Raw genomic sequence first — 24,577 nt, 5'->3', positions numbered from 1 at the left:
TCGTCGGCGCGTTTATCACCCAACGGTCTTCTAGAAAATTGCGGGTCGAAAGCTGCCCACCCAGAGTCCCTCGGAGGATTCTCGTGCTAATCAGATGCCCCTGTTTCCTCGGCCGAACCTGGAGGTCGAACCGGGACCCTGCTGCCTGAACCAGGATTGGATGGAGGAGGGGCCGAGGGCGGACGTGCCGTTTTGTCCGCCATCCCCCCCCTCTGATCGCTTGGCGTAGCAAGATGCGCCCCCCCTTTTCGCAGCCATTCACAGTACCCCCATCCTCCTGCTGCTGGTTATGGTTCTGCTCGGCGGGCCATTCCTCATCCAGCCCGCGCACTGAGTGTCCGAAGGCCCTGCTGCTGCTGATGTTGCTTCTCGCTCGGCAGAGGTCAGGCAGGGCAGGGCTGTCTTGAACATCTCTGACCTTGTCTTGCATGGTCATCGAGGTACCTAGCTACACCCCTCCACCCTTGCCCTTGCCTTTCAAGGTTCGCCCGTCACCTCGAAGCTGGTGGTCGGTACTGTTTCTAAGCACTGCCCGGGGATCGTGAGTTATGAGATCTCTGGGACTGGACTGCTTGGCCCGAGATCAAGATGATGCTATCCTATGCCGTGGACCTCTTTGTCTCATCAGCCCAGGAGAAACAAACCATAGCAGTTAATGCCTGAGAAGGTGTGCAATCACACCCCGGTCCTTGATGGGGTCAGGGCCCCGGCCGGTATCTTGCCCCATCTGAAAGAGCAAGGGGCCTCGGGCATGCCTGCCAGATCGCCCCCGTTTCTCAACCTCCTTCCCTGTATGGTTGGAACGCTTCTGCACCGGCCCTGCAAGCGGTGTTGAACACTCCCCTCGGAGCCCACCCATGAGAAGCCGCTCGGGGAGCCTTGGCCTCGCCTCTCTGTGTCCTTGCCGCACCCCCTCGGGCCAGTGCCGAAGCCTCTCATAAAAACGGCCCCGTCCAGCGCCTGGCAGTATTAGCTTATACATACAAGTACATACACGCTGCCCCTACAACCCGGTCGTGGCTTGCGGTCCATTCTTGCCATTTCTTCCCCTCGACCGCCAGACCAAAACCCGACCTGTTTTGATCTCAGAGTGGTCCACCTTTCCACGCTTACTAACAATACGCCGTACTGTTGAACACAGGAGAGGAGGCGTAGGGCAGGTCCTGTCACAGTTTAGCTGCTTGTTCCATCCGAGTCTTGCGGCGATAGAGTTGACTGCTCCTGGGGATAAGGGAATGCTTCCATGTCAGCCACAGCGACTTACACGATGGCAGAGCTGAGGGCTGAGTCGCAACACGGCAACCTGTGGTCCAACTATGGAAATCCGGTACAAATGGCCGGCCGTTTTAACCCGCAGGACCCATCAGCATCGGTGCCACCACCATCATCATCGCATCTTGTGCGTCCTAGGAGCCACCACACCATGGACTACCCGCAATACCAGCCTGGCCGGCCCGGCCAAGAGGAGGGCGAGCCGTACGACCGATACCCGCACCCATCAATGAACATCCCCAGTATCAACAGCCTCAAGCGGCCATACTCGCAAGTAGACCAGGCCCCGTACACCGAGATGGTCCAGGACCTGCGGGATGACTACAAGCCGCCAAACCACGACCAAAAGCTCCTGTCGTTCAAGAAGGTTGGGGACAAGCACACCATCGTCGACGCAAAGGGCCGGATCCATGAGATGGAGATTGACGCGCAGCTGCACGGCATGTTCTTTCTCTCCGAGTTCCCCTCCGGAGCTGGTGACGGCAACGCGCTCAACGCCGAGTTGACGTGCTACCGGCGTAACCTTTTCCAGATCAGCGGCAGCCTATGCTTCCCGCAGATCCCACTCTCGGTGCTGCTCGAGTCGGGCGAGACCAGCCAGATCAAGAACATGGAGGTCAGCATCTCGGCGATTGAATCCGTCGACGGTCACCCTGTGCGCCTTATCGTGATCCCGTGGAAGACGCCGCCGCCGAACTCGCCCGAGACGAACCAGGCGCCGGACCAAGAGCCCCCGACGCTACCCCTGATTCCGCCGTCCGAGGAGGAGGAGGAAAATGGGGGTGACCATTACGCCATTTACCCGATCGGCTGGAGGCGGCTGCAGTTCAGGATGTAAGTTGCATGCACCGACCAGGTTTCAAAAGATAACTGCTAACTCGTGACTCCAGAGCGACGGCAAACAATGGGAGGAGGAAGGAGCTCCAACAGCACTTTGTGCTACACCTGAAGCTGCACGGGACCCTGGCCAACGGGCAGAAACTAGTGCTCTCCGAGATGACAACAGCGCCGATTGTTGTGCGTGGGCGGAGTCCGAGGAATTTCCAGGCAAGGAAGGAGATCCCGCTCCTTGGGTCGAGTGCGGGTTCGCGGGGGCAAACATTAGTCGAGACGGGCCATGGTATCGTCGCGCAGGCTGTTATCCTCAACAAGCCCCCATACGACTCGCGCCCGCGGCTGTCTAGCTTGGATGTACCCCGGTCTGCCTTCACATTTACCGCGCCGAAGCAAATGCCGCAGAGCCCGATGCAGATGCGGTCCAAGTGAGTTTTCACCCCAAGTCTTACGCTGGAGCAGGATGAGCGACGGCGGGAGAGAGAAGGGGGCAATCAACTAACAAAACACGCGTAGCTCTTACCCAACAACATGGAACCCTCCCCCGCAAGTCTCGATGCCGCACACTCCCGGGTCGGCTACCTACCCAGCCTCGACAATACCCGCAGATCCATACCCGAAGATGCCCCTATCCGGGGCTCAAACCTTCACGGCCGAACCCCAAGAAATGCCTATGCAACCGACCTCGATGGGGCCTTCAGTCCAGCTCCCGCTCTCGGCATCCCACGATCCACACCAACACCAACACCACCAGCATCCCCACCAACAACAACCTCAACCCCCGATCCGCACCCAATTCGCAACCTACACCTCAGCCCCGCCGCACCACCTCTCCCTCTCATCAACAACGGGCACCACCTCCCCGGACAACTCGCTCGCAGTGCCCCGCTACATTGGCGATACCAACCCGCGGCCATCCAAGTCGCCGCGCCATGCGAGCCACCAGTCGGTCACCTCGTCCATTTCGAACGAAACCGCGTCGGGCGAGTACCGCTACGGCCCGCCACCTCCCCAAACGCAGGGCGGCGGCTACCCAGCCCCGGAAACAAGCCCGCAGAGCCAACACCCCGCGCTTCCCCCGCCTCCGCAGATCGGGGCAGGACAGCAAGGGGCTTACGCCCAAGACGGAGGGGCCTCGCAGTCGGCGGCGGCCGGACCCGGCGGGCAGGCGCCGCCGCCTCGGGACTACTTCCCCACGTCACAGGGTTGGACAACAACCGCGGGCGGCAGCGGAGACGCGGCTGGCGGGCCCGGGCAGGGCGTGGAGAGGCCGTACGGATATCCCACTGCTACTGCCGGGAGTGGCGCCAGCGGGCATCACCACGGGGTGAAGGCGGAGACGCACCCCCATGCGGGTGCGGGTGCTGCGCAGGCCGCACCGCAGGGTGGGTATGGCTACGCGTGGAACACGGCATAAGGGCACACGCGCACACACTCGGGCACTCCCGCGTAATCGGTCAACATGACATATCAACATATCACTTGCCGACAGATTTGTACACTATTAAAAGGAGAACACCACCGTCGCTCCGATCAGCAGCTCGTCTTTCCCCGCAGCTGCTGCCCTAAAACATTCAACACATTCGAACCGATGCGATTCGAAGATACAATTGGAAAACGGATGGGGGGAGTACAAAAGGGGGGCTACGGTACCGATAACACACAGAATCGGGTCGTGTGTTTTTTTGGCGGTACATTGGGGGGGTTCGGCTCGGTTCGGTTTCGAAAAACAACTGTTGCCGTGTTTGAGTTTTCTGTTTGCTGTTTTGTTTCGTTTCGCATGGCAGGCAGAATACCTTGGTTTGCGCTCGGGGGGGGGCGGGGAGGTTGTGATCGTTTATTCTCCTATTCTTGTTTCCTTTCATCTGTTCCGACATGTTTCATCACCGGCTCTGTCCATTACCCGATCTACCCCCATTCCTTCGTTTTACTCGTGATGTCTACATTTACACTTCATGGAGAGCAAAGCAGCGGCTGTTTGGATTGATACCACCTGTTATGTTACCCCATTCACACTTCTACTTTACTGTTACATTGCATTTACGACTGATGAGTTTTGAGTGGATTCCCCTTCACTGTCTGTCGCTTGGGTCAAACCACGTTGATACTCCTTGCCACTTTCATTGGCGTGTATGTACTGGCTGGAGGAAAGGGGTGGGCGAAATTAGCATTGCCGTGTACCCATCGCTTGCACGGCGTTGTACATAGCGAGCTAAAATTGAAACATATTGAGTCACGAATTCTGCGAAGCGTTGTTTCATAGCTTTTGTGCATTTTGTTCAAAACGTGCTCCGATGGGGCTCAAGGGCTTGGAAATCTATTTATATCTTCCCAGGTTCTCCGCAGAGATTGCCTTCAGCCGTCAACCTCAACTACCGATGTTATTACAACCTTGGGTATACGACGGCGTGGTTTCACTGGAAATGACTATGCTATGCGGGACTCAACCCGGTTACCCACAGGGGCTCAACCTCTTGCTCTAGCCTGTTTCCGGGAAACATCACGAGGCCATTCGACTTGTCCTTGTTGGTGCTATTCCCGAGCCGTTCGGGCGAGCCTCCGAAAACGGACCATAGCGGTGTGCAAGTTATGGCGGAAGTAAATGACGGAAGGCCATCTCCGAATCGCTCATTGTGGGCAGGAGGATATAGTTACTTTTGAGTTCAGGGGCTTGGATCCAGGGCTGGGAACATCAGATATACAGGGTTAGGGTTAATATCAGATGTTTAGCTTGGCCTTGCCTCAAGCCGGCAGACATCTGCTTGCCAGCTGCCGAAAATTGCCAACCCTTGCATGCGATGTCAATCCTCAACACCAAGCTTCACATCCCGAACTCACTCACCAGCATCTCGATTTCAATTCTAGAATTTACCTTCATTTGATTCATTCACCATGTTTGACCTCCCAGACGCAAAACGGCAAGTTTCGCCACCCAATGCCACCACAAAGCCAATCAACTGACTCAACCCTCCAGCGTCCGACGAGAGGATCTCTACGATTCATCCTCGGATCGTCACTCCAGCCCAGAGGCAGACGATGAAGCGGCCGCAGCCCTGAGGGCGAAACTCAACGCCCGCCTCTCCAGCCTCCTCTCATTGGACCTAGGGGTCGCCCCAACACACACCACGCCAGCACCAGCCCCGGCGACGACACAACCATCCACATCCCAAGCCAAACCTGCTAGGAACAACAACGACGGCGACAGTGACAGCGACAATGACAGCAACAGCAACAGCAACAGCGACAGCGACGACGACGACACCACCACCCACCAAACCCACCCCACCCCCTTCAAAGAAGCAGAAGCAGAAGCAGAAGAAGGAGCCTCCTTCGCCTTCCGCCTCTTCGCCACCCCCAGCACCACCAACCCAACCGCACCACCACCCAAAGTAATCCTCCTCCCCGACGACGCCGAGATGCGGCATGACGGCCCGGCTCTCTCCCAACGACCGCTCTCGCACTACCTGCGCGGGGAGCTGACGGCGCGCGAGCGGGAGCAGTTCCGTGCGGTGGCGGTGGCCGGGCGGGAGGTGCGTGAGTGGGCGGGGTGGAGGGCGTGGGGGTTGGAGGTGCCGTGGAGGGTTGTGAGGGTTGGTGGGGTTATAAGGGGTGGGGTTTTGGCGGGTGGGAAGGGGATGGGGGAGGGTAAGGGGGTGGGTAAAGGGGGGGAGGGGAAGGTTGGGGAGGGGGTGAAGAAGAGGAAGCGGTTGGGGAAGAAGGGGAGGATTGTGTTGAGGAAGAGGGAGAAAGCGAGGAAGGAGAGTGTGGCGGCGGCGGAGAAGAAGATGAGTAAGGAGGAGCATTTGAAGGAGAAGAAGAAGCGGTTGAATAGGGAGAAGAAGCTGAAGCGGAGGATGAAGGAGAAGGAGAAGAAGTTGGGGGCGAAGGGGGCGGCGGGAGGGGAGGGGGCTACGGCCGGGTCGGACTCGGAAGGGAGCGGCGGGGAATGATGGACGAAGGCTAGAGTCGTGGTGTAAACAGACGGTGTACGAGAAACAGGAGGAACCGCAGCTATGCAGTAAGGGTCATAATGAGATGTGTATAACCCTCGTTCCCATAGTTGCTAGCCCTTAGGGAATGGTCTACAATGAGAGGATGTTTTTAAGGGAGATTTATGCGCCCTCTCAGTACAAAAAATGAGACATGTTAAATCTACTTCCATCTTAACACGCCACAGTCACAGAAAGCTCCCTGGTCTTACTTGATTTCATCACACTGTGTTGTCGGTACTCGGGTTTCACGGTGCGCTAACACGGGTCAGGTTGGTGGCTCTAGGTGGGTCTGGGTTAGGTGTGGGGGTACCCAAGTTCTTGGCTCTTGACATGGAACCCTGCAACCTCGACGAAGTAACTCTCGACCTCCACTGTTCGCCCGCTGCCGCCCGCCAAGAAGCGGTTGAGCTCCCCGCCAAACAACCATGAACGCGCTGTGGTCATCGCGTGCCTCGCCCGATGGGGGCGCCGCCGCAAGCGACAAGCCGTCAACCGATAACCAAACAGACGAAACTATGGCAGAAACGACGGCAGAACAGACGACAGAACAGATGACAGAAACGACAGCCTCTACCACCGAAGACACGATCATGACTGACTCGAACCCCGAACCCGAACCACCCAAGCGACCACTTCTCCAACGAAACCATCCCTCCGTCCCGCCTCCCCCAGTGCCAGCTGCACCCTCCGCCCCAGAACCCCCGAACTTCCAGCTCCAAACCAACCCCGCCGACAACAATGGCCCCCCACCCCAACTCCAAGTCCAAGTACCCCTCGGCCTCCCCCCCGGCCCCCCTCGAAACCAACAGCAACAGCAACAGCAGCAGCTAAACCAACAACAACAAGACCAACCACCCACCCAACCACAAGACTCGCTCTCCCTGGCCCAGCTCCGGCGCGTGGTCGCCGAGTTCCCGCGCGCCGAGCCCATCGCCTACGACTACGTCTACGCCGACACGTCTCCGCTGCGCGAGGAGATCGACGAGTGGTTCATGTACAACTTCTGGCAGTGGGTGCGCCTCAACGCCGCCAACCGCGCCTTCTACACAGCCTGGGTCCGCCTGTTCGCCCCGCCCGACACCGCGGCGGCTGCGGCGGCGGCGTCGGTGGAGGGGGGTGGTGGTGGGCCGAGTTGGGATGGGTTGGAGGAGGAGGGTGAGGGGGGTGGTGGGGTGGAGGCGGCGGCGGAGAGAAGGAGGACGTTTGTTACGGCGTTGTTGGAGGGTGTTAAAGGGGGGGATAGGATTGCTAGGGCTGAGGCGGTTGGTGCTGTGGTGTATTTGGTGCTGGGGAGGTGGACTGAGACGGTCAAGGGCGCCGGTGTGCTCGACGCTGATGTGCTCGAGGGAAAGGCGAAGTCGGCTGCGACTGATGAACAGCTAGCGGCGATGAAAGAGGGGGTAAAGTTGGTGGCTGAGTGCGGCGGGTTAGAGATCGTGTGGGAGGTATTGAGGGGCGTCTTTGAGCTGTTCTGGTGAGTGCCGAGCGCGGAGGGTGGGAATATGGGGGCTGGGTACTGACTTTACAGGTCCGATGAACTCCCGCAGAACGTGCAGATGGCCGCCGAGGAGCTTATCCATCTGATGACCGTCCTGTATATGGCCATCCAAGAGGTGCTGGATAATCCCGAGGGGATGGCCGATGTCCGGCACAGACTACGTATGTTGCAGACTCCCGCCGCGGATGCCAACTGCTAACCCCCAATAGTTGCACTTAATCCCGGCCTGATTAGCTTCATGCTTCAGGTCATCATGAAATTACGATGGGACGAGACGAATATCCTCCCGCAGACTCAGGTACTTCTCACGCGCCCTGTGACACTCGTGATGCTGACCGTTTAGATATTCCTCCTCTTTTGGAAGTCTCTCTTGCTAGTGTTCGGCGGCTCTGAAGAAATTGCGGAGGCAAAGAAGGCCACTAGCGAGCAGACGGGTTGCGAGGACAAGGCTACCATCACGGCGTCACCCCTTGATTACCACGCGTTCCGCCAGGAGATCACCTCCAAGTATCCCGCCTACATTCCTCCCCAGCCTCTCCTACCTCTGGAACCAGAACAAAATACCATCATCCCCCCGCTACAGAACCACCCGGTAAGAAACAACGGATCAAACGGGGTCCACCCGGCCGCCCCTGGCCCGGGAGGGGGTGCCTCCATCCTGCACCAGCCAGTCCACATCGCCACCCCTGCTCCGTCGCCGCCACCTAGCCCTGGCGTTGGTGGTAAAGGCGGTAAGAAGCAGAACTACCAAACGAACCAGAACTTTCCCTTCATGTACCCACCCCTCGATGCCTCGAGCAACAGCGCGGGCGGCAAGGGCGGTGCTGGGCTACAGGACTTGTTGGTTGGCAGGAAATGGGAGGGCAGCGATGTGCCGGCTTCCATTTTGGAGGCTGGTGAGCTCTTCTCGAAGCGAGTGCGCATGAGCCGCGCTACTCGACAGCTGTGGGATGAACGCGAGGAGTTCCTCAAGTTCGAACGAGGCTACGACGCGGACAACGACATCATCGATGAGCTTGACCTGTCGTCGTTGACCCTCGAAGAGAAGGAGGAACTGGGCTTGATCAGGTCCGTTGATGACAGGCCCCGTGCCCCGTCCACCCTTGGGCCAGACTATGGACCGCGCGGGGTCAGTCAAGAAGTAAAGGGGCGGTTGGATGCCGTGGAGGAATTCTACGTGAGTTGACCGAATGCTTCACACTGCTCCCCCAAGCTAACAGCCCCGCAGAAAGAAGCACTGCCGCAACTTCAGTCGCTGGTCATTGTCCTCCTGAGGCAGATCACGGCAATGACTAGTAACTTAGCCTCGCCGCAGACTGCTGCGCCCCAAGGACCACCCAGCGCGCGCCCAAATGGAGGCCAGCAAAACGCACCCAATGGCCAGAACGGTGCTCCTAAGGGTGATCCGTCTTCGCCGCTGGACGCGGACGTCGACGAGCTGCGGAGCCGAGAAATCGCTGCCAAAGCCGTGACTGGTACCTTGATACTGCTGCTAAAGTGGCTCAAGCTCTCCCATGTCCTCAAGTTCGAGTACATGACCCAGCTCTTGCTGGACCTCAACTATCTCCCAATGGCACTTAAGATCTTTGGCATGTACGATGTTCAGCAGGTCGTCGAGAGCAGGACGGACCGACTGGAGCATAGGTTAGTTTCGTTCGCCCCTCTCGCAACGGTTAGCGATGCTAACAGAAGCAGCTTTTTCTACTTCTGCGGTTCCCGCGCGGGTGTCATACCCCCGCAGCACAGCGTGCCTAACCCAACCGCAACCGAATTCGAGGACATGAGCGACGATGACGCCGCGCCGCCTCCCATAAAACGCAAGCGCTCACCCCCCAATGCACCCTCCAAAGGCGAGGCCACCTCCGACTCCTCCCCCCCCGGATCATCCGACCCATCCACCACCGCCACCTCGGAAACGACAGAAACAACAACCGACCCCCCTCCCCGACCGGAGGTCGACGAGCTCGGCTACCCCATCAACCCGCTCCCAACCGAACCCATCACCGACTTCTCCCGCCGCAACTTCTTCTCCCTCATCAACTACCTCCGCATCATGCAAAAAGTCTGCAAAAACCGCGCCCACCGCAACCTCCTCATGGTGAATTACAAGTCCTCCAACATCCTGCGCAAGTCCCTCAAAGTCCCGCAGCACGAACTCCGCCTCTACACCCTCAAACTCTTCAAAAACCAAGTCCCCTACACCGGCCGCAAGTGGCGCCAGTCCAACATGCGCGTCATCACCGCCGTCTACCTGCACTGCCGCCCGGAGCTGCGCGACGAGTGGCTGGTCGGCTCCGCCGTCGAGGACCAGGTCGATGACGCCGTGCCGCTGGAACAGGCGCTGCGCTCGCTGACGCACTGGTCCAACCTGCGCCGCTACCCGGACCAGATGACCACGGGGGGCAATGGGCCCGGCGGGGCGGCGCTGATGCGCCAGGCGATGAGGGAGGAGCAGGACTTTTTTGTGCGGGAGTTGGAGAAGGCGGATTGGAGCTGGCTGGCGGAGGGGGGGGGTGGGGGGAATGGCGGTGGGGGGGAGGAGAGTGGTGGGGAGGGGGGGATGGGGTGGGAGGAGAGCGGTTGGTAGTGGGTTAGTAGGTTAGTTAATGCTGGTACCTAGGGGGTGGTAGAGAGGGGTATGGGTTTGGCTGGCTAGATGTAGTAATTGTTTTGGTAGCGTTGCGCTATGTCAGTATACAGGCGCAAGCCATTCCCTGGGACAGAGTCCTCTGCATGACCGGGAATAGTGAACCAGATACTGTTAGTCACTCCGTCAGCCATTGTAGCGCATCAGCGAACGCCCACTCCTTGTACTCAACACACAGGATCGACAGTGGGACTGAGGTTGGATGGTGAAGAAAGGATATCCATTTATTTGCTTCATTTGCCTCATGATCCATCTCATCATACATATCCTTCCTCTCCCCCCCCCCCCTATCTTTATAAGGGAGGCAACTCATTCATGACGAGCATCTGCAGCAGTGGCAGAGCTCGTCAAAGCATGGCTGGCAACACCCGCTTGTTCTCCATGTTTCCCGTCACGCGGGTGTGGCTTCGTAAAAGGAAAGAAAAAACACCGCTGCTCAGAGCAGGTGTGAAAGTGACCGTGGAAGTGAAACTGACAATGTCCCGTGATATATCCAACAGCGGCAGCAACTGCTGCCAATACATGCGGCTTGCGCAATGGGTAAGTTGAAAAGAAAGTAATGCCCCCTTCAACACCGAAGAATAAAGAAAATGGGGAGAAACAGAAAAAGAAAAAGAAAAAGAAATAAAAGTAGTCGTCTCGAGACAGACTGGTTCCCCAACTCCTCAACAACGCCTTGCAAAAAAAAAGGAGGATTAATCCCAAGCTCCAATGCCGCTGGCACTATATGGTATCAGGTGGTTGGTAGGGTATATGCATCAATCGGCCGTACCAAGCGGCGCTGTCTATCAGATGACCAACCCCCTTAACACCTAAGAAATGCTTCGCACACGAGACCGCACTATTTTTATGCCTGGTTGCCGGCCAGGCTTATATCCAGTCGCCCTTGGCGTTCATCATCGGCGGCGTAGTCTCGCCGGTCCCACGGCGCCGTGGTGGGCTCCGGGGAGGGCTGCCGGGCCCCTTAGGTTCCGGCACGCTGAAGCCGACACCCTTCGGGCTCGGCAACCTCGCCTTGGACGGTGAACTAGGGCTATAGACTTTTGGACTCAGGGTGAATTCCTCCTCCGCTGGCTCGGCTGCGGGGACTTGGCTGTTGATTTTCGGGACGGGCGGGAGGGTCTTCATCTTGACGGCTTTGACGGGGTCTCTTTGGGGCTCTTGGTCTGCCGGTTCGGCAAAAGAGGCAGAAGCACCAACGGCTCCGGCGCGTTTGGGACTTTGCGTGTCAAGGCCCGGGGGTGCATTGGGACAACCGAGGGTGTGGACAACATGATCGCTACCCACAATCTTGTTTTGGGACAGCGGAGGCATGTCGTCAACTGAAGAAAGACGAATTCCAATCTGAACAGTGGCCGAAGAGACTAGTGACGAGTCTCTTCGGTGACGCATGTTTGAGAGGTTGGCCATCGACGGTGGAGGTTTGAGGTTGTCGGCGGGTGAGTACGTGGTAGCGGGCAGTAGCAACGACGCCTTTGAAGAAATGGTACCTCTTGGGAATAATGAATATGAGCGTTTGCGCATGTGGGGGCCCGCAGTTGTCTGAGGGATGCGTGCGGGCTCTGGCGCCTTGGGCATCAGGACTGATGCCACGGCCGAAACCAGCCTGTTAGAGCGCATGGAGTCCGGGCTTCGTCTGCCATTTCTAAACGAGGTCGAGTTTATGCTCCTGCCATCAAGTGCTTCCTCCTCCTTCTCGGTGGTGATCAGGCTCGCTTCGCTGCCCATTCGGCGCAGGCCCCGCGGGCCAGCCACTGGATTCATCAACTGGCCATCAAAATCGTCATCGGGGTCGTTGGAATCCTGGCGCTCGACCTTGTACCGAGCCCTTCTGTTTTCGTACTCTCCGGCCTTATTCCTGGGCCCAACAGTCGACGAGGTGCTAGATTTGAGGAACAGATAAAGCCCGCCGTTCATCAGCCCCGAGACGTTGGCCGCTACCGAGGCGATCATGGCGAGAGTCGGGGCGTTGTGCCCAGGTTCTCTAGGCGTATCCCTGAAACCTTGGACAAAAAAGAACGGAATCAGGAACGACTGCAACAGGTAAGCGACGAAGGCTAAATGTGGGTGACCAGTGGGTAACATACGTTTGAGATGACTCCGAGGGCCAGAAAGTATACCATTCTGGATGCGGCAACTCTGGCGGTCACTTCGACGTTGATGCTGCGGTGCAGACGAAGAAACACGGTGACGGCAGATGCCAGCACAGTCGACACTATAGCGACGAGGAGGCCGAAACACATGACTGAATAATGAGAAATAAACCAAAAGAGGGAAGTTATGCAGAAATCAGCAGGTTGGTCGAAGTCGGCGACGAGAAAGTTGGCGAGGAGAAGCATCGCGAGGATAGAGAAGCAGATGGAAACGTTGTATTTGCCTCTGGGCGCGAAGGGTTTCTTTTGAAGGGCTCTGATGGCGATCTCGGCGCCGAAGACAAGCTGCGAGTAGGGGACAATAAACACGGCTGCCAGAGTGTCAGCAGGCAGGCCCTCGATCCGCTAGCAGCGGCAGTTCGCTTACCAGGTAGCATGAGTTGCGCGATCCATATGCATCCCCTGCCTAGGAAGCTGTCCAATCCCCTAGACTGAACGCCAGCGAAGATGAAGCCTTGAAAGAAGATGCCGACGGATAACACGAGGGGGAAGGTTTCGGCCTCGGTAACAAAGTTGAAGCCATTACGCCTAGGATTTGTGAGCGACCGCCTCGACCCAAGAACAACCAGCCGGGATCCTACCAGAACCTAAAATTCCTGTCGTTCCTCTTCTTCCGGAAGTACGATTCGCACAAAATACCTAGAGCGGTAGCGAAGGCAGCTATGATGTTGAAAGAGGCCAGAATGATGGCCGAGGTCCTGATGGATTTGGCGGCGGAAAACTTCAGTTCGTTGAAGAACATTCGCTGGTTGGCGAATTGGGTTGAGTTGAAGGCAGTCCTCGACCTGTTGAAGTTGCCCTGCGGCATGAACCCCGTGTTGTCGTCCCGCGACTCCAACCACCCGGCACCCCCCGCGACTCCGGTATATGGATATGGCGACATTGGGCTGATTCGGCGGGCGGCCACGAGGCTGGCGATGGCGATGAAGCCGTGGTAGCGCCTTACAACTCTCCTGTCGTTAACTCATCTAAACCACGTCGATCTCATAGACACGTCGTCGTCGTTGTCGTCGTCGTCCGATGGGTAAGGAAGGGAAGGGAGAGAGTGCGGTAAACAGAGAGAGGAGGTGCAGGGCACAGTAACGTTAATGGTATCATCCATCCCAAGGGCGATGCCATGGCTGAGCAGGGGTTGGCACACCTTGAGCTCAACCACGGGCCAGACGAAACAATGCCTGAGCAACCCAGAACTCGCCTGCTCGCCCTCCACCTGGGGACTGTGACAAGGGCCAGGGGAGGACGGCTGGGTCGAGAACGGGAAGCATGTAGCCCCCCTGACAGTGGAGTCCCCTTCCAGAAGTCGCCGGATACTAGTGCCGGTCAAGGGTCAAGATGCATGAAGCTTGAGACAAGCACGAGCAGGTCCAGCACTTGCTTTCCCCGCGGTGGCGTTGCTGTGCCACGCTCTACCCAAGCATTTTGGGAGAACCGGATGTCTCATGATATTATGATGGAGAAGCCATTGTGTAGAAACTTGGTTCTTGGGATATGTTCCTGTTGTTGTTGAGATGAGACGGAGTCAATCCCAACATCGAGGTTGGTCCCATTCACCCTCCTACACCAGACGAACACACGGCCTCTGAGAAGCCATCACTCAGGCGCATCCATAGGTGCCGAGACGGCAGGTGGATGGCATGAAGCCCGTCTTGAGATGGGATACGAAGATGGCGGTTTGGAGAGTGTGGGAACGGCACGGCCAAAGTTGGCAAGGAACGCAACGTTCTGGGGAGTGGCGAGCAACATCGTGCCTTCTTGGCGGGGCAGTGCTAGGAGTGTGATTTTCTAGGATGCGATGGAAAGAGCTCGATCCGGTGTCGAGTCTACACCGGGCAGGTTCGACCTCTCGGGGTGCAAGCTCAGTCAGCTCGGCAAGCTCGACGGGCATTGGCGGGGAAAGTGCCAGGCATGAGTTGCACCGTGCGGTTGAGGCAGACCTGTGACAGCCCCAGGTTTCGCTTTCCTGCAGGAACCACCCTTGGCTCAAGCTCCTGGGTGGGACCGCATCCTTCAACGCCAAGCTTCTGGAGCTCATGCAGGGATGGCCCTGGTCGCGCATCAAACAGCGAACCTTCCTTCCACGTCAAACCTCAACACCCAAGTCAAAGGTGATGGTTTCCTTAGAAAAACACAAATTCTGCCACAGAGTCAGTCATTCTGAGATTCTTTATGCTTTCAGTGGAATCGGCTGATCGAACTTATTTTGCCTCCAATACGTAGGCAGAGTATGTTAAAGTCGGTCTCGACGAGGAGATGGCAGAGCCCTCAAACATGACACTGACTGTATCACACAATCCTGAAGAATCGAAACAAAATCCGGCGAGCACCGAAGTGGCATACGGCCGCCGATCCACGTGTGTAAAGGGCCATCCTCGTCTCAAGATAGCGTTCTCGGCGTCGATGGATGACCTACCATAGAGGCCTAGCCCCATCCACTTCCACGGGCTCCCGACGGCTTTCCGTCTTTTGGTCCACCTTGGAGAAACATTCCCATGGGAAACCGTCCGATAAGAAAATATTTCCGGTGCCCACTGACCCTACTTGACAGACCAAGGCGTTGTCCCACGGGTACTTTGTCCCTCTCTTCGGAGTTTAGCGTCCACTCGGCTTTGCCCCTCCACCATGACATGGCAATACGACCCCTGGTATCAAACTCTCGGAAAGCCCACTTCCCATGGATTGGTGGGCAAGGGCTCGACCCCGTTCAGGGGGGGTTGCCACTCGTCAACACTCGGCTTCACATACCAATGTACATAGTACGCTGCTATCGGCGTTGTCTTGCAAGTTCCTCGCGGAGGAGGTCAAGAATCGGGCCTCTTCCCAGATCGGTTCTATGTATTCCGGACCACATCTCAACGAGATTGTACAAGTTGGAGACGACTCGAAACTGACATACCAGAGCCTATCGCAACAACGGCCGGCCCCCAGCAACCACCCAAAATACCAGCTCGGCCGGAAGTGACCGAGGGGAGTTCGTCGGAGAATATGAACAAGCGCACGGTCGGGTCTGAGAACCCACCATCTTGGCCAACAAGGTTGACAGGACTTCCTAATCAGGTTCCTTAGCGGCCGCCACTACCCACCCGTGGAGGAGAGGACCAAGCTTCAGGGCATGGCCGGAAAACCTGGAAGCTGATCGTTCCGAGATTACGAAATCCTTAGAGAGCAACCAAGTTCTGCGGTCCGTGGGTTGCCTCTCTTTTGTGTTGGCCAGTCAAGGTCAAGCCACGTTCTCCCCGAGAGTGGTTGCCCCGGGGGCTTGGGTTAAGAGTGATTGTGGCTGTGGCTTGGGCTGGAGCGATTCGTTCAAGTATTATCATATACCAGGGGCAACCATCTACAGACGCAACCGCCTGCACATCACATTCTCATGACGTCTTCACGACACACGTCTTACATGGGTTGATGGGCATCATCTGCTTACTCCTTTAGACATTCCCATCCCTCCCCACACTCTAAGCCCACACTCTAGGCCCAAAGCCAAACTAAGTTTGTGAGCTAGAAGATACAATTCATTTCGCTACTGGTTGGCCATAACTAGTACAGTCCCGAAATCAGGGGCAGAGTACTGGTCAAGCTCTCGGCATGAGGCTGTAGGACCTACGCTAGGGAACTAACACGGATCACAAGGCCACATGAGAATCGCTTACCGGCTGCAGAAAGATGGGCAAACTACGTAGTTGAACAAACGGCATGAGGGCACCGGTGATTGTGTGGAAGAATAACAGGGTTAGGGTTGAGGGTTGATCCTGAAGGGAGTTGATTCAGGGGTGGGCGAGAGGCGTGTGCCACACTTACCGCCAGGAAGTTGTTGCAGCTTCGAGTCGGGGTGGATTGAGCGGCTTTTATTCGCTCACGTTTCCCCAGACCCTTTCGGTGTGGGTGGTTGGGACAAAAGCAGCCCGCCGCAGCGGCCCGAACCCCATGTCCATACATTTGTTAGCTGTGATCTGAGCCACCAACATGCATGAGGTAGACCTGCCAAGGCGCGATGTGAACCGCCAGCCCCCAGCTGAAGGCCGCCGGCTTCACAGCCTTGAGCTTTGGGAAGCTCAAAAGCGGGGTGTTCGCTTTGCTTGAGGAAATGTGGTAGTTCTAGTTTGGCATCTCCTATTCGTATCTCATGTAAGTAATTCAACCGCTAATAACGAAGAAAATGAAGATCGAGGATCTCGAACAAAACGGCATCGCCCTTTCCGAAGTGCCAGCCCGCAAAGGGGATCTGCCCCGGCACATCGAGAGGGTGCGGGCCTTCTTATTGGATTTTGCTTGCACGCTTGTCGACGGCCTAGACGAGGACGGCGATGTTTGTATCGAGGACTATGTTCTCGAACGTCGGGATCTTGAATATGCTGACAGGAAGCTCCGTGAGGAATATAAAACCATTCGGAGTGATGCTAGGATACTGCATTGGGGAAGAGACAGGGAGGCAGAATGGCAGACCTTCTTTCTGATGAACTTCTTCCGCCCGCTGGTGAAGGAGGCGAGAGTGAGGGATGAAGATACACGGAAGTAAGTCTGGGTTTATTGAATTCCACCACAATGGTATTGATTCTGACATCTACAAGTGTGGCGCGTGCCAAATTCTACTACGAGTTTTTCGAAAGGTGAGCTTATGAGCCCATATCAAAGCGACGGGGGCCTGGTACCCCTTAAGGACTTCCCCGAAAGAAAACCCTAACGGGTTTCGTAACCGGTTACCTCCCTTCAGGGATCTGGCCGGTGAGCTTTGCTTCTACCACCACCCCGGCACTAGTTCTTCACCTTTTTTGTTACCTTTGTGAGAAATGAGACGGTGTCAAACGCGAGAAAGGGTATGATATAGCACCGAGCTAACACTACTTACTTACCCAGCGCACAATCCCGGCCCTGGACCCTCTTCAGGAAGAAAAAGGAGGACTCGGACGAAAACAGAGAGAAAGGATTCCGGCAAGATGACCGGGAGAATCTGACTGAACCCAAGCCCGACTGGGTTGCCTTCTTCCCTATCTACAACTTCCCAGGCGAGAGGATACCGACATCGACACGATGGCAGCTGATGAGAGACCCGAAGCCAGCCCTGGTTGAGAACTTCTCCCCCGCAACCCTCCAGCACCTGGCTCGGCACGGGGTACAATCGAACACGGCTAACATCTTCCGAAAAGACCAAACGCTGAAAAACATCATCATGTCCGATTGCCTCTGCTTCCCTTGGCTGATAGTCGAGCACAAAAAGGCAGGTGAGATGGCGCTCGAAGAAAAGTGCCACTGCCAGGCAGCCAACGCGGGGACAGCCGCCGTCATGATGCTCGAAACCCTAGCCAGGATTGTCCCCGGGGTCGAAGAGCACACCGCCAACGAGTACATCCCGCCCGTCGTGACCATGACAACAGTGGATAAGATTGTCCGGGTGTGGATCACGTACTGCTGCGAGCAGCAGTCAGACGACCACAACAACAACAACGACACCACGAAATACGTCAGTAGCCCCTGTGTTACCCCCTCCCAAGAGATCTCCCTCCCACTAATCGACTGGACGTGTTCAGAAAATGGCCTGCATCTGGCGCGGCGACATGACCCTCGTCTCGGACCTGATCAAGCTGCGCGCCATCCTCGAGAACACGCACACGTGGGCCATGCGCGAGCAGCGCCCTCGCATCTCGGCGTACATAGACCTGTGGAAATACAAATACCCGACGACGACGACGGCGACGGCAACGACGGGGCAGGGCGAAGTCGAGGATGATCAGGCCACGACTGCGAGTCTGGCTCCGTCGCTCGCTCACTTGACCCTGGATGCGCGGCCTGGTGATCTGGTCCCGGCCCCGCCTGTGGGTGAGCAGGTGAGGGAGGCGGTTCTGGCGTTGTTGGATGATGGGATGTCGACGCCGGAGTTGGGGAGTGAAGAGTCGGATGGTGGGGATGAGTTGGGGAGTGAGGATGAGCTGGAGAGTGAAGACGGTTTGGACGCCGAGGAGGGTTTGGGTTGTTCAGAGGATGTGGAGGACGAAGATGATGTGGAGAATGACGGGGATGTGGAAAGTGAAGAGGGTGTGGGAAGGGAAGACAACGTAGAGAGCGAAGAGGATGTGGAGAGCGAAGAGGAGGTGTCAGACGAAGAGTCCCATGGTGTTGAAGAGCATTCTGGTAGGGAAGAGGGTCTGGGTGCTGGAGACGAATCAACATGGGAAGGATCCCCAGGACCGGAGGAGCTCACTGAGGAAGAGGAGTCAATAGGTGAAGATTTAACGGATGACGAACCATTAACATGGACGGGGGCCTTGACCTGGGGACCCCAAACGATCGAGGGAGAACTGTCAATGGAGGAGCAACCGGCAGCAGAGGAATCACCGGTACCGGGAGAGCCCAGAACACACGAAGAACCTGTAGTAGAGGAACCGCCATCGACTCCTCCACGCCCACAGCGCAGAACGAGCCCCAAACCTCAGATTCCTGCGAGCCGGGTCCTCCAGGATTTAGCGTCTGGAGCAAGGGTGCTAAGGGTAACTCACCAAAACACCGGTCTCGGTCATCATTGGGCCCAACCCGGGCCGTTTCCAGAGACTACCACATGGATTGGCGGCACCCACCCTCCACTAAGGCATAGGGAGGTATTCAAGAAGGGAATTTACCTACCGTACGCCTGGGTACGGGGGGGAAGGATCAAGGTGAAGCTCCCAGACCCCGAAAGCAAATACAATATCCCAGTGCCGCCGCCAGCCGCACCGGCACCAACCCCCCCGGGACTCACACGCTTCGAATCCGTGGCCCGGTCATGGATCTACCCCCCGACGAGAGGCGGCGACGACGACCAGCTCACCAACACACGATTCGAATTCAAGTCGGCCAACGTCAAGCCAGTCGAGCTCGAGCCGTCCCCATTCCGCTTCAGCTTCGCCGCACCTGGCACGCCCCCGACATGGCCACCAACCAGCGTCGCTCAGGGAGCTACCATGCCGCCTACCCCGCCGTCACTCGGGAATAACAATATGACAGGGGCCTTCTGGAGACCGGGAGGGGTAAATTTGGACTGTCCCGGTAGTCCATCTGCCGGGCGGAGTACGAGTATCTTTTCCATGGAGAGTATGCGGGGGACGCTTCCACCGACGCCAGAGCCGACACCTGGTCGCGAGAGACAGAAGCCGCTTTTTGACTTTTCCACGCCATGAAGTTTCGATAGTACAGACACAAAACACAGCACAAATCACAGCATTTTCAAGGCACTCAGAAGTGTTTGGTTGACAGCGAGTATCGATTTTGGCTAGCTAAAAAGCCAGTTCGATCTGGGGGGTATTGTGTTGGTAATCGCGATCCTCCTTTCCTCTCTCCCAGCCCGAAAACCCGAACAAAGAAAAAGAGAAGAAACCAAGGGGTGGTGGAATTGGAATCTGCAAATCAAGACCTATCCCTCCATCCTCCAAAGCAACGCCTGTCCCTGCTTCCGCCCCCTTTCCCCTCAAATCAAGCCCCGATCGGAACCATCATGATGGGAGATCTGAACCGTGACCGGTTTGGTTTGGCGAGCGGAGAGGAAAATGATATTTTCGGATATCTCCTTTAGTGGGTGGCGGCCTGCTTGTTGGCCTCGGCCGAAGCCTCAGACTTGTGCTGCTTGGCCTTGTCCCCGATGGCATCACCGGCGGCTTCGAGGCTATTTAGTGGTGTTAGTAGGTAAAGGTCGAGATGTGTGGCTGTGACACCAGGGGAAGAATGTGCTTACCGAGTGCCGACGCCGGCGTTGTTGTCCTTGGCGACCTCCTTGTTGGCCTCCTTGGAAGCCTCGTGGGTAGTGCCCGAGATCTTGTCCGAGACGTAGTTGCCGGCCTGCTTGATGGTATCCATTTTGGTTGAGTTGGGGGTTTTTGAAGATTGGTTTGTGTGGAAAGTTGTGGTTGTTTGAGAAGATTGGAGTTGTGTGAGTGTGATGATGGTGATGAAGAAAGAGAGATGGCTTGAGTGGTGGGAGGAGGGATGTTATATAGACAATCTGGTCCTCATTGAGCCCTGGGTTCCTGCCTGTTCGAAGTCATGTTCCAGCCATGTTCACATGGAAAGAGGGGTGCTTGCGTACAATCAACTACGTCATACAAGCACGTTCAAAGGCATCTGATGGATGAAGTTTGCAACTTGCATTGACATGGTGGAGTGATTGGTTGATGGGGTTACTTCCAAGTTCGAGCATCGATTCTCGCCCCTTCCTAACCTGTACCAACCCTGATGGCCGAATCACAGCTCTTGCCTGCCATCTAACATAAAGGCCATAGATGACGTCCGGCAGGTGGGGCCGCAAGCCGCATTCAACCGGACACAACTCTCCGGTCTTCAGCTCCTGAACTGGAAAAGGTGACGCAATGTGGGTCTTTTAACGCACAGGGGAAGACGCATTATTGGTTAATCTGACAGCTTCCCCTGCAGACTGACGCCATCTTCAATTATCGAACACCACACTGCCACACCAGGGTACCGCTCACTTGGGCCGAGAACCATTGCGGCTGTGGCGCAAAATTGCTGGTTATACACTACACGACTATGGACCTGGTTGCGCCGGTGTAATGCAACAGTATCCGCGCGACGGGCCGCGACGGACTTTTCTTTTCGGTAGTATACAACCTCAATACTTCACCACTTCACATGTGATGGGTGGGTAACCCGGAAGTGACCGGGCAACATCCCTCCTGGGACCTCGAGAACACTTGGAAGAGGCAAACAAAAACCTCGATATTGCGGATGTCACCGTCCCAATATCAGCTTTGTTACCCACTTACTTACCGCAACCGTCTGAACCTAACCGCGGCAATCTCATGACCGTCTGTGCGGCTGCCACCGTGTTCGTCCTTCTCGGCCTTTGCAGTTCCACGTCTTGCGTAATCTGCCCACCGGCCCGTCCTTGCCAAACTTCGGGGCTCGCCATGATCCGATTGCTTGTTTTTTGGTACCACGGTTCGCAGTGCTGGTTCCGCGTGCCCGTCTGGCCCCTTAGCCGACGACGTGTCTTGTGGTTGATGACTCTGAGGAAGGAGAATAGAATACCCTAAGCCCGTAAAAAAAAACCCATAAACAACTGTCGTGTTACGAGTGACTCGCCATGTGTCCGTCCCTGTTTCATCTCGAGCTGTCTCCCTACCACAGAGTCGTAATCCTCGTGACCTTGTGTCCAGCTGAAGCCGTTGTACCCAGCCAGCGGAGCCGAGTGTGCTACGACAAGGCAGCTTCTCGAAAGCCCCGGCGTAGCCTGGGTAGGTAGGTAGCTACCAAAAAAGAGGGTACCCGTCCATATCTCTCCGAGTCAGCTGCTAAAGCTGGCTAATGATGCCTCTCCCTACAACCGTGAAATGGGACTCTTGCAAATCCCATAGGCAAGGAATTACTGCCGAAGACACAAAACCAACCGTTGCACAATATTGCCATTTTACCCAAGGAATAATTCGATAATTGAGGCCCGGAGCACCTTTACGGACCATGCCGTATCAATCCGGGGACAGAGTGGGTCCCGGAGTCGATGCCACGGGTTGGAGACGGCACTCGGACGGTGCCCCCGGAATTGCCAAGGCCGAGTGACCCGAGCTTCAGACACCTGTTTTTCGTGGCCCTTTTCTTGCTTTTCTTCTAGAAACCTTCTATGGGGGAAGCCCGATCTGTAGGCTCTGAAATTATGTCTGTAGTTTGGGTTCATCTTCGAGTCGATGTGTTCATCCGATCGATGGAGGAAGAGTTCATTGCGGCCAGGGGGGGAGAAATGAAATGGCAGCTGGAGTGGGTCGGTCTCATCTTTTTCTGGGGCCCTCGTAGTTTCCGTTCAAAGAAAATTGATCAGATCAATCAAGCGCAATTAGGTAGGTTACCTAATTTTACGTTGAATTGAGCGAACGGCTCATGCGAGATTCTGAGCGTAATGGAGACATTCACATCCTTAACCGACCGGATTCGAGACGCGTTGGCAGCCCTGCCCGCCGCTTCGGAGCAATGGGTGCTGGGATCCCCAAGCAACAAGATTATCAACGCGTCGGCGCTGCTGGCTTTGCTTTCATCGGTCACTTCCGCCGTTCCAGCTGTCGCTAACGTCACGCTGTACCATCCTGGGATCTCTATTGCACCGTCTCCTCTCCCTGCGCCCGCCGCTTCCTCCCAAGGCGAGGAGATTATTCGCCAGTTTGTTGAACTCGGCCGGTCGACGGAATGGCGTCTTACCCAGCGGGTCAAGTTTGAAGGAGATACCTTTGAGCCCGAGGGTATCGCGCGCATAGCTGGCAACTCGGCCGACGATTTGGATGGCGCCCGGTATTTTGTTTCTGCTGGCGAATGGACCGTCCCGAGGACGGCAGACACCCACGGGGAGGGATTTGCTCATATGCTGGTTTTCGATGGAAACGGCCGACGTCTCGCGGATGCCGTGATCACGGAACCCGGGGCGCTCGAGTACCACGGTGGTGGTATCGAATACGACGGGACGTACATATGGACGACCCTGGCTCAATACCGCCCCGACTCGACCGCCACCCTCGTCCGGATGCGTCCGGACACCTTGCAGCCAGAGCCCATGCTTCGAATCGCTGACCACATGGGAGCCGTGGTCCACGATCTCTCCACCGGGGACATTCTGACCCTCAACTGGGGCGCCCGCAGTGCGTCTCTCTGGAATTTGAACTACAAGCCCGCCACCCCACCCGCCTTCACTGCCCCACGCGCCGTGATCAAGAACCCCAGCCACTACACCGACTACCAGGACTGCAAGTTCCTGGGCCACTCTCAGCGATATGAGTTCCGGCCTGTCATGCTGTGCTCTGGCATCACGAGCCTCTACGGCACGACTATCGGCGGCGTGGCCTTGGTCGACATGCGGACCATGGTTCCTTTGTATGAAGTGCCGCTGACGATGGTGTCCGACCACGGTGTCTTGGTCACCAAGAACCCGATGGACGTCGCCATCGTTGACGGCAAGCTACGGCTCTTCTTTCTGCCCGACGAATGGAATTCGACGCTCTACGTTTACGAGCCTGCTGGCCCCGCATGAGATGTCCGCGCCGCTGTGGAGCCTCAGAGCCTTTTTTTCCCCAATCTTCGTCTCTAAGCTCTCAGTCTGTCTTTGAGCAGAGTTTGATCGCACTGGGCCTTCAGAACTTAGCTTGGGTGACCATCTAGTGCGATGCGGATAGTAAGCGTTGTACACCCCGAGGACACAAACAGCATTGACCTAGTCCTCGATCGTTAAGACCCGGGCCAACACTACCGAGTAGAAAGCCCTTGTGGGCAAGTTTATTAAAGAGCTGCAAACAACATACAGCGGGGATCTCCACCGTTAAAGACCACCGCCTTCCAAGTCCCGTCGTGGCAGCTCCTTCCTAGCGACCCTGTCTTCTCAGTTCGTAAGGGGCTTGCCAACTGCCCGGCCGAGATCATACCAAGAAGATCGGGTGTAGCGACCTGGTTGATGATTTTATCGGCGAGATCATTGAAGGCGCTAGCGCCAGGTTTTGGGCTAGCATGCGTCGCCGATGGCCTCTACGAGAACGAGGAGAGTATTGTGTGGTTCAAGACTGCTACCACGGCCACCATCATTCTCCGCCAAGTACACTTTTGGCTACTCGTAGAGGGCCACCTACCAGTGTTGAGCTAGCGGATTTCATGCGGTTGGGGGTCAAGTTTTGGCCGTAAACATCTACGGGCAAGCTGTGTTATTGCCGGTTATCCCTTCTGAGACAGCCGTGGGGCCACTTCCGCCGAACCGCCGTAGCCGCCTAGCATCCTAATCTTCTAACCTAGCCCTCCACTTCGCCTTTGGCGTTTGATTAAAGCGAGGTCAGGCGCCCTTACGTCCGAGGTTGAGGGGTGAGGGGTGGTGATTACGGGTGTCTGATAGTTGCATTTTACCATGGGTTTGTTGTGCTCGTATGTCAATCATCCCCGCTGTCTACGTTATCTACCAGTGATTAAAACCTCCAGGCTCTGTCTACATACAGGACGTGCCTAAGGTAGGATGACAAACAGAAGTAGAGTAAGATGAAGAATATTAATAACGGACTGGCCCAGAGTAACAGATAGAGAACGAGTGTTTGATTAAGTATTGGAGAGATGATGCTTTCATTGAACATGAGACTCGGTTCGAAGAATCCCCCTCTTCCATCCTACGAGAGGGGCAGGCGAGTCAAGCGCTGCAGTCACGCACAGGGCCCACTTGTACCCCACCCCCACCCAAGCAACAGCTTGG

At 56.5% G+C, this 24,577-nt stretch overlaps 7 protein-coding genes across 7 annotated transcripts; 4 read left to right on the top strand and 3 right to left on the bottom strand.

The window, feature by feature from the left end:
* Positions 1-1,113: 1,113 nt before the first annotated feature.
* On the top strand, positions 1,114-3,685 carry F5144DRAFT_201881 (uncharacterized protein). The gene is made up of 3 exons (XM_066782923.1): positions 1,114-2,106; positions 2,163-2,534; positions 2,623-3,685. Exons 1-3 carry the CDS (start codon positions 1,244-1,246, stop codon positions 3,521-3,523), a joined length of 2,136 nt encoding a protein of 711 aa, XP_066645238.1. The 5' UTR covers positions 1,114-1,243; the 3' UTR covers positions 3,524-3,685.
* A 1,158-nt stretch (positions 3,686-4,843) lies between these two features.
* On the top strand, positions 4,844-10,183 carry F5144DRAFT_620079 (uncharacterized protein; the record flags this gene model as incomplete). Its single annotated transcript, XM_066792000.1, has 8 exons — positions 4,844-5,024; positions 5,081-5,700; positions 6,633-7,572; positions 7,627-7,757; positions 7,806-7,894; positions 7,940-8,773; positions 8,825-9,240; positions 9,292-10,183. The coding sequence occupies exons 1-8, from the start codon at positions 4,999-5,001 to the stop codon at positions 10,181-10,183; spliced, it is 3,948 nt and encodes a 1,315-aa protein (XP_066645237.1). The 5' UTR covers positions 4,844-4,998.
* Positions 10,184-10,952: 769 nt separating this feature from the next.
* Positions 10,953-13,396, bottom strand: F5144DRAFT_201841 (uncharacterized protein). The gene is made up of 4 exons (XM_066782922.1): positions 12,978-13,396; positions 12,764-12,924; positions 12,331-12,707; positions 10,953-12,277 (listed from the first exon to the last, which is right to left on the bottom strand). Exons 1-4 carry the CDS (start codon positions 13,277-13,279, stop codon positions 11,114-11,116), a joined length of 2,004 nt encoding a protein of 667 aa, XP_066645236.1. The 5' UTR covers positions 13,280-13,396; the 3' UTR covers positions 10,953-11,113.
* Positions 13,397-16,411: 3,015 nt separating this feature from the next.
* Positions 16,412-19,594, top strand: F5144DRAFT_569209 (uncharacterized protein). Its single transcript, XM_066788685.1, has 4 exons — positions 16,412-16,905; positions 16,962-17,000; positions 17,248-17,851; positions 17,919-19,594. Exons 1-4 carry the CDS (start codon positions 16,550-16,552, stop codon positions 19,539-19,541), a joined length of 2,622 nt encoding a protein of 873 aa, XP_066645235.1. The 5' UTR covers positions 16,412-16,549; the 3' UTR covers positions 19,542-19,594.
* Positions 19,595-20,388, bottom strand: F5144DRAFT_569207 (glucose-repressible protein Grg1). The gene is made up of 2 exons (XM_066788684.1): positions 20,093-20,388; positions 19,595-20,023 (listed from the first exon to the last, which is right to left on the bottom strand). Exons 1-2 carry the CDS (start codon positions 20,212-20,214, stop codon positions 19,930-19,932), a joined length of 216 nt encoding a protein of 71 aa, XP_066645234.1. The 5' UTR covers positions 20,215-20,388; the 3' UTR covers positions 19,595-19,929.
* A 464-nt stretch (positions 20,389-20,852) lies between these two features.
* On the bottom strand, positions 20,853-22,132 carry F5144DRAFT_620075 (uncharacterized protein). Its single transcript, XM_066791999.1, has 3 exons — positions 21,625-22,132; positions 21,424-21,581; positions 20,853-21,364 (listed from the first exon to the last, which is right to left on the bottom strand). The coding sequence occupies exons 1-3, from the start codon at positions 21,645-21,647 to the stop codon at positions 21,138-21,140; spliced, it is 408 nt and encodes a 135-aa protein (XP_066645233.1). The 5' UTR covers positions 21,648-22,132; the 3' UTR covers positions 20,853-21,137.
* F5144DRAFT_201692 (uncharacterized protein) lies at positions 22,022-23,633 on the top strand. Its single transcript, XM_066782920.1, has 3 exons — positions 22,022-22,205; positions 22,261-23,524; positions 23,607-23,633. The coding sequence occupies exon 2, from the start codon at positions 22,265-22,267 to the stop codon at positions 23,381-23,383; it is 1,119 nt and encodes a 372-aa protein (XP_066645232.1). The 5' UTR covers positions 22,022-22,205; positions 22,261-22,264; the 3' UTR covers positions 23,384-23,524; positions 23,607-23,633.
* Positions 23,634-24,577: the final 944 nt, after the last annotated feature.

This window comes from Chaetomium tenue (assembly GCF_020726465.1).
Source record: "Chaetomium tenue strain MPI-SDFR-AT-0079 chromosome Unknown F5144scaffold_3, whole genome shotgun sequence".
In the NCBI taxonomy this organism is placed as follows: domain Eukaryota; kingdom Fungi; phylum Ascomycota; class Sordariomycetes; order Sordariales; family Chaetomiaceae; genus Chaetomium; species Chaetomium tenue.
The sequence above is the reverse complement of the archived record's forward strand: the minus strand, read 5'-3'. Positions and strand labels throughout refer to the sequence as shown.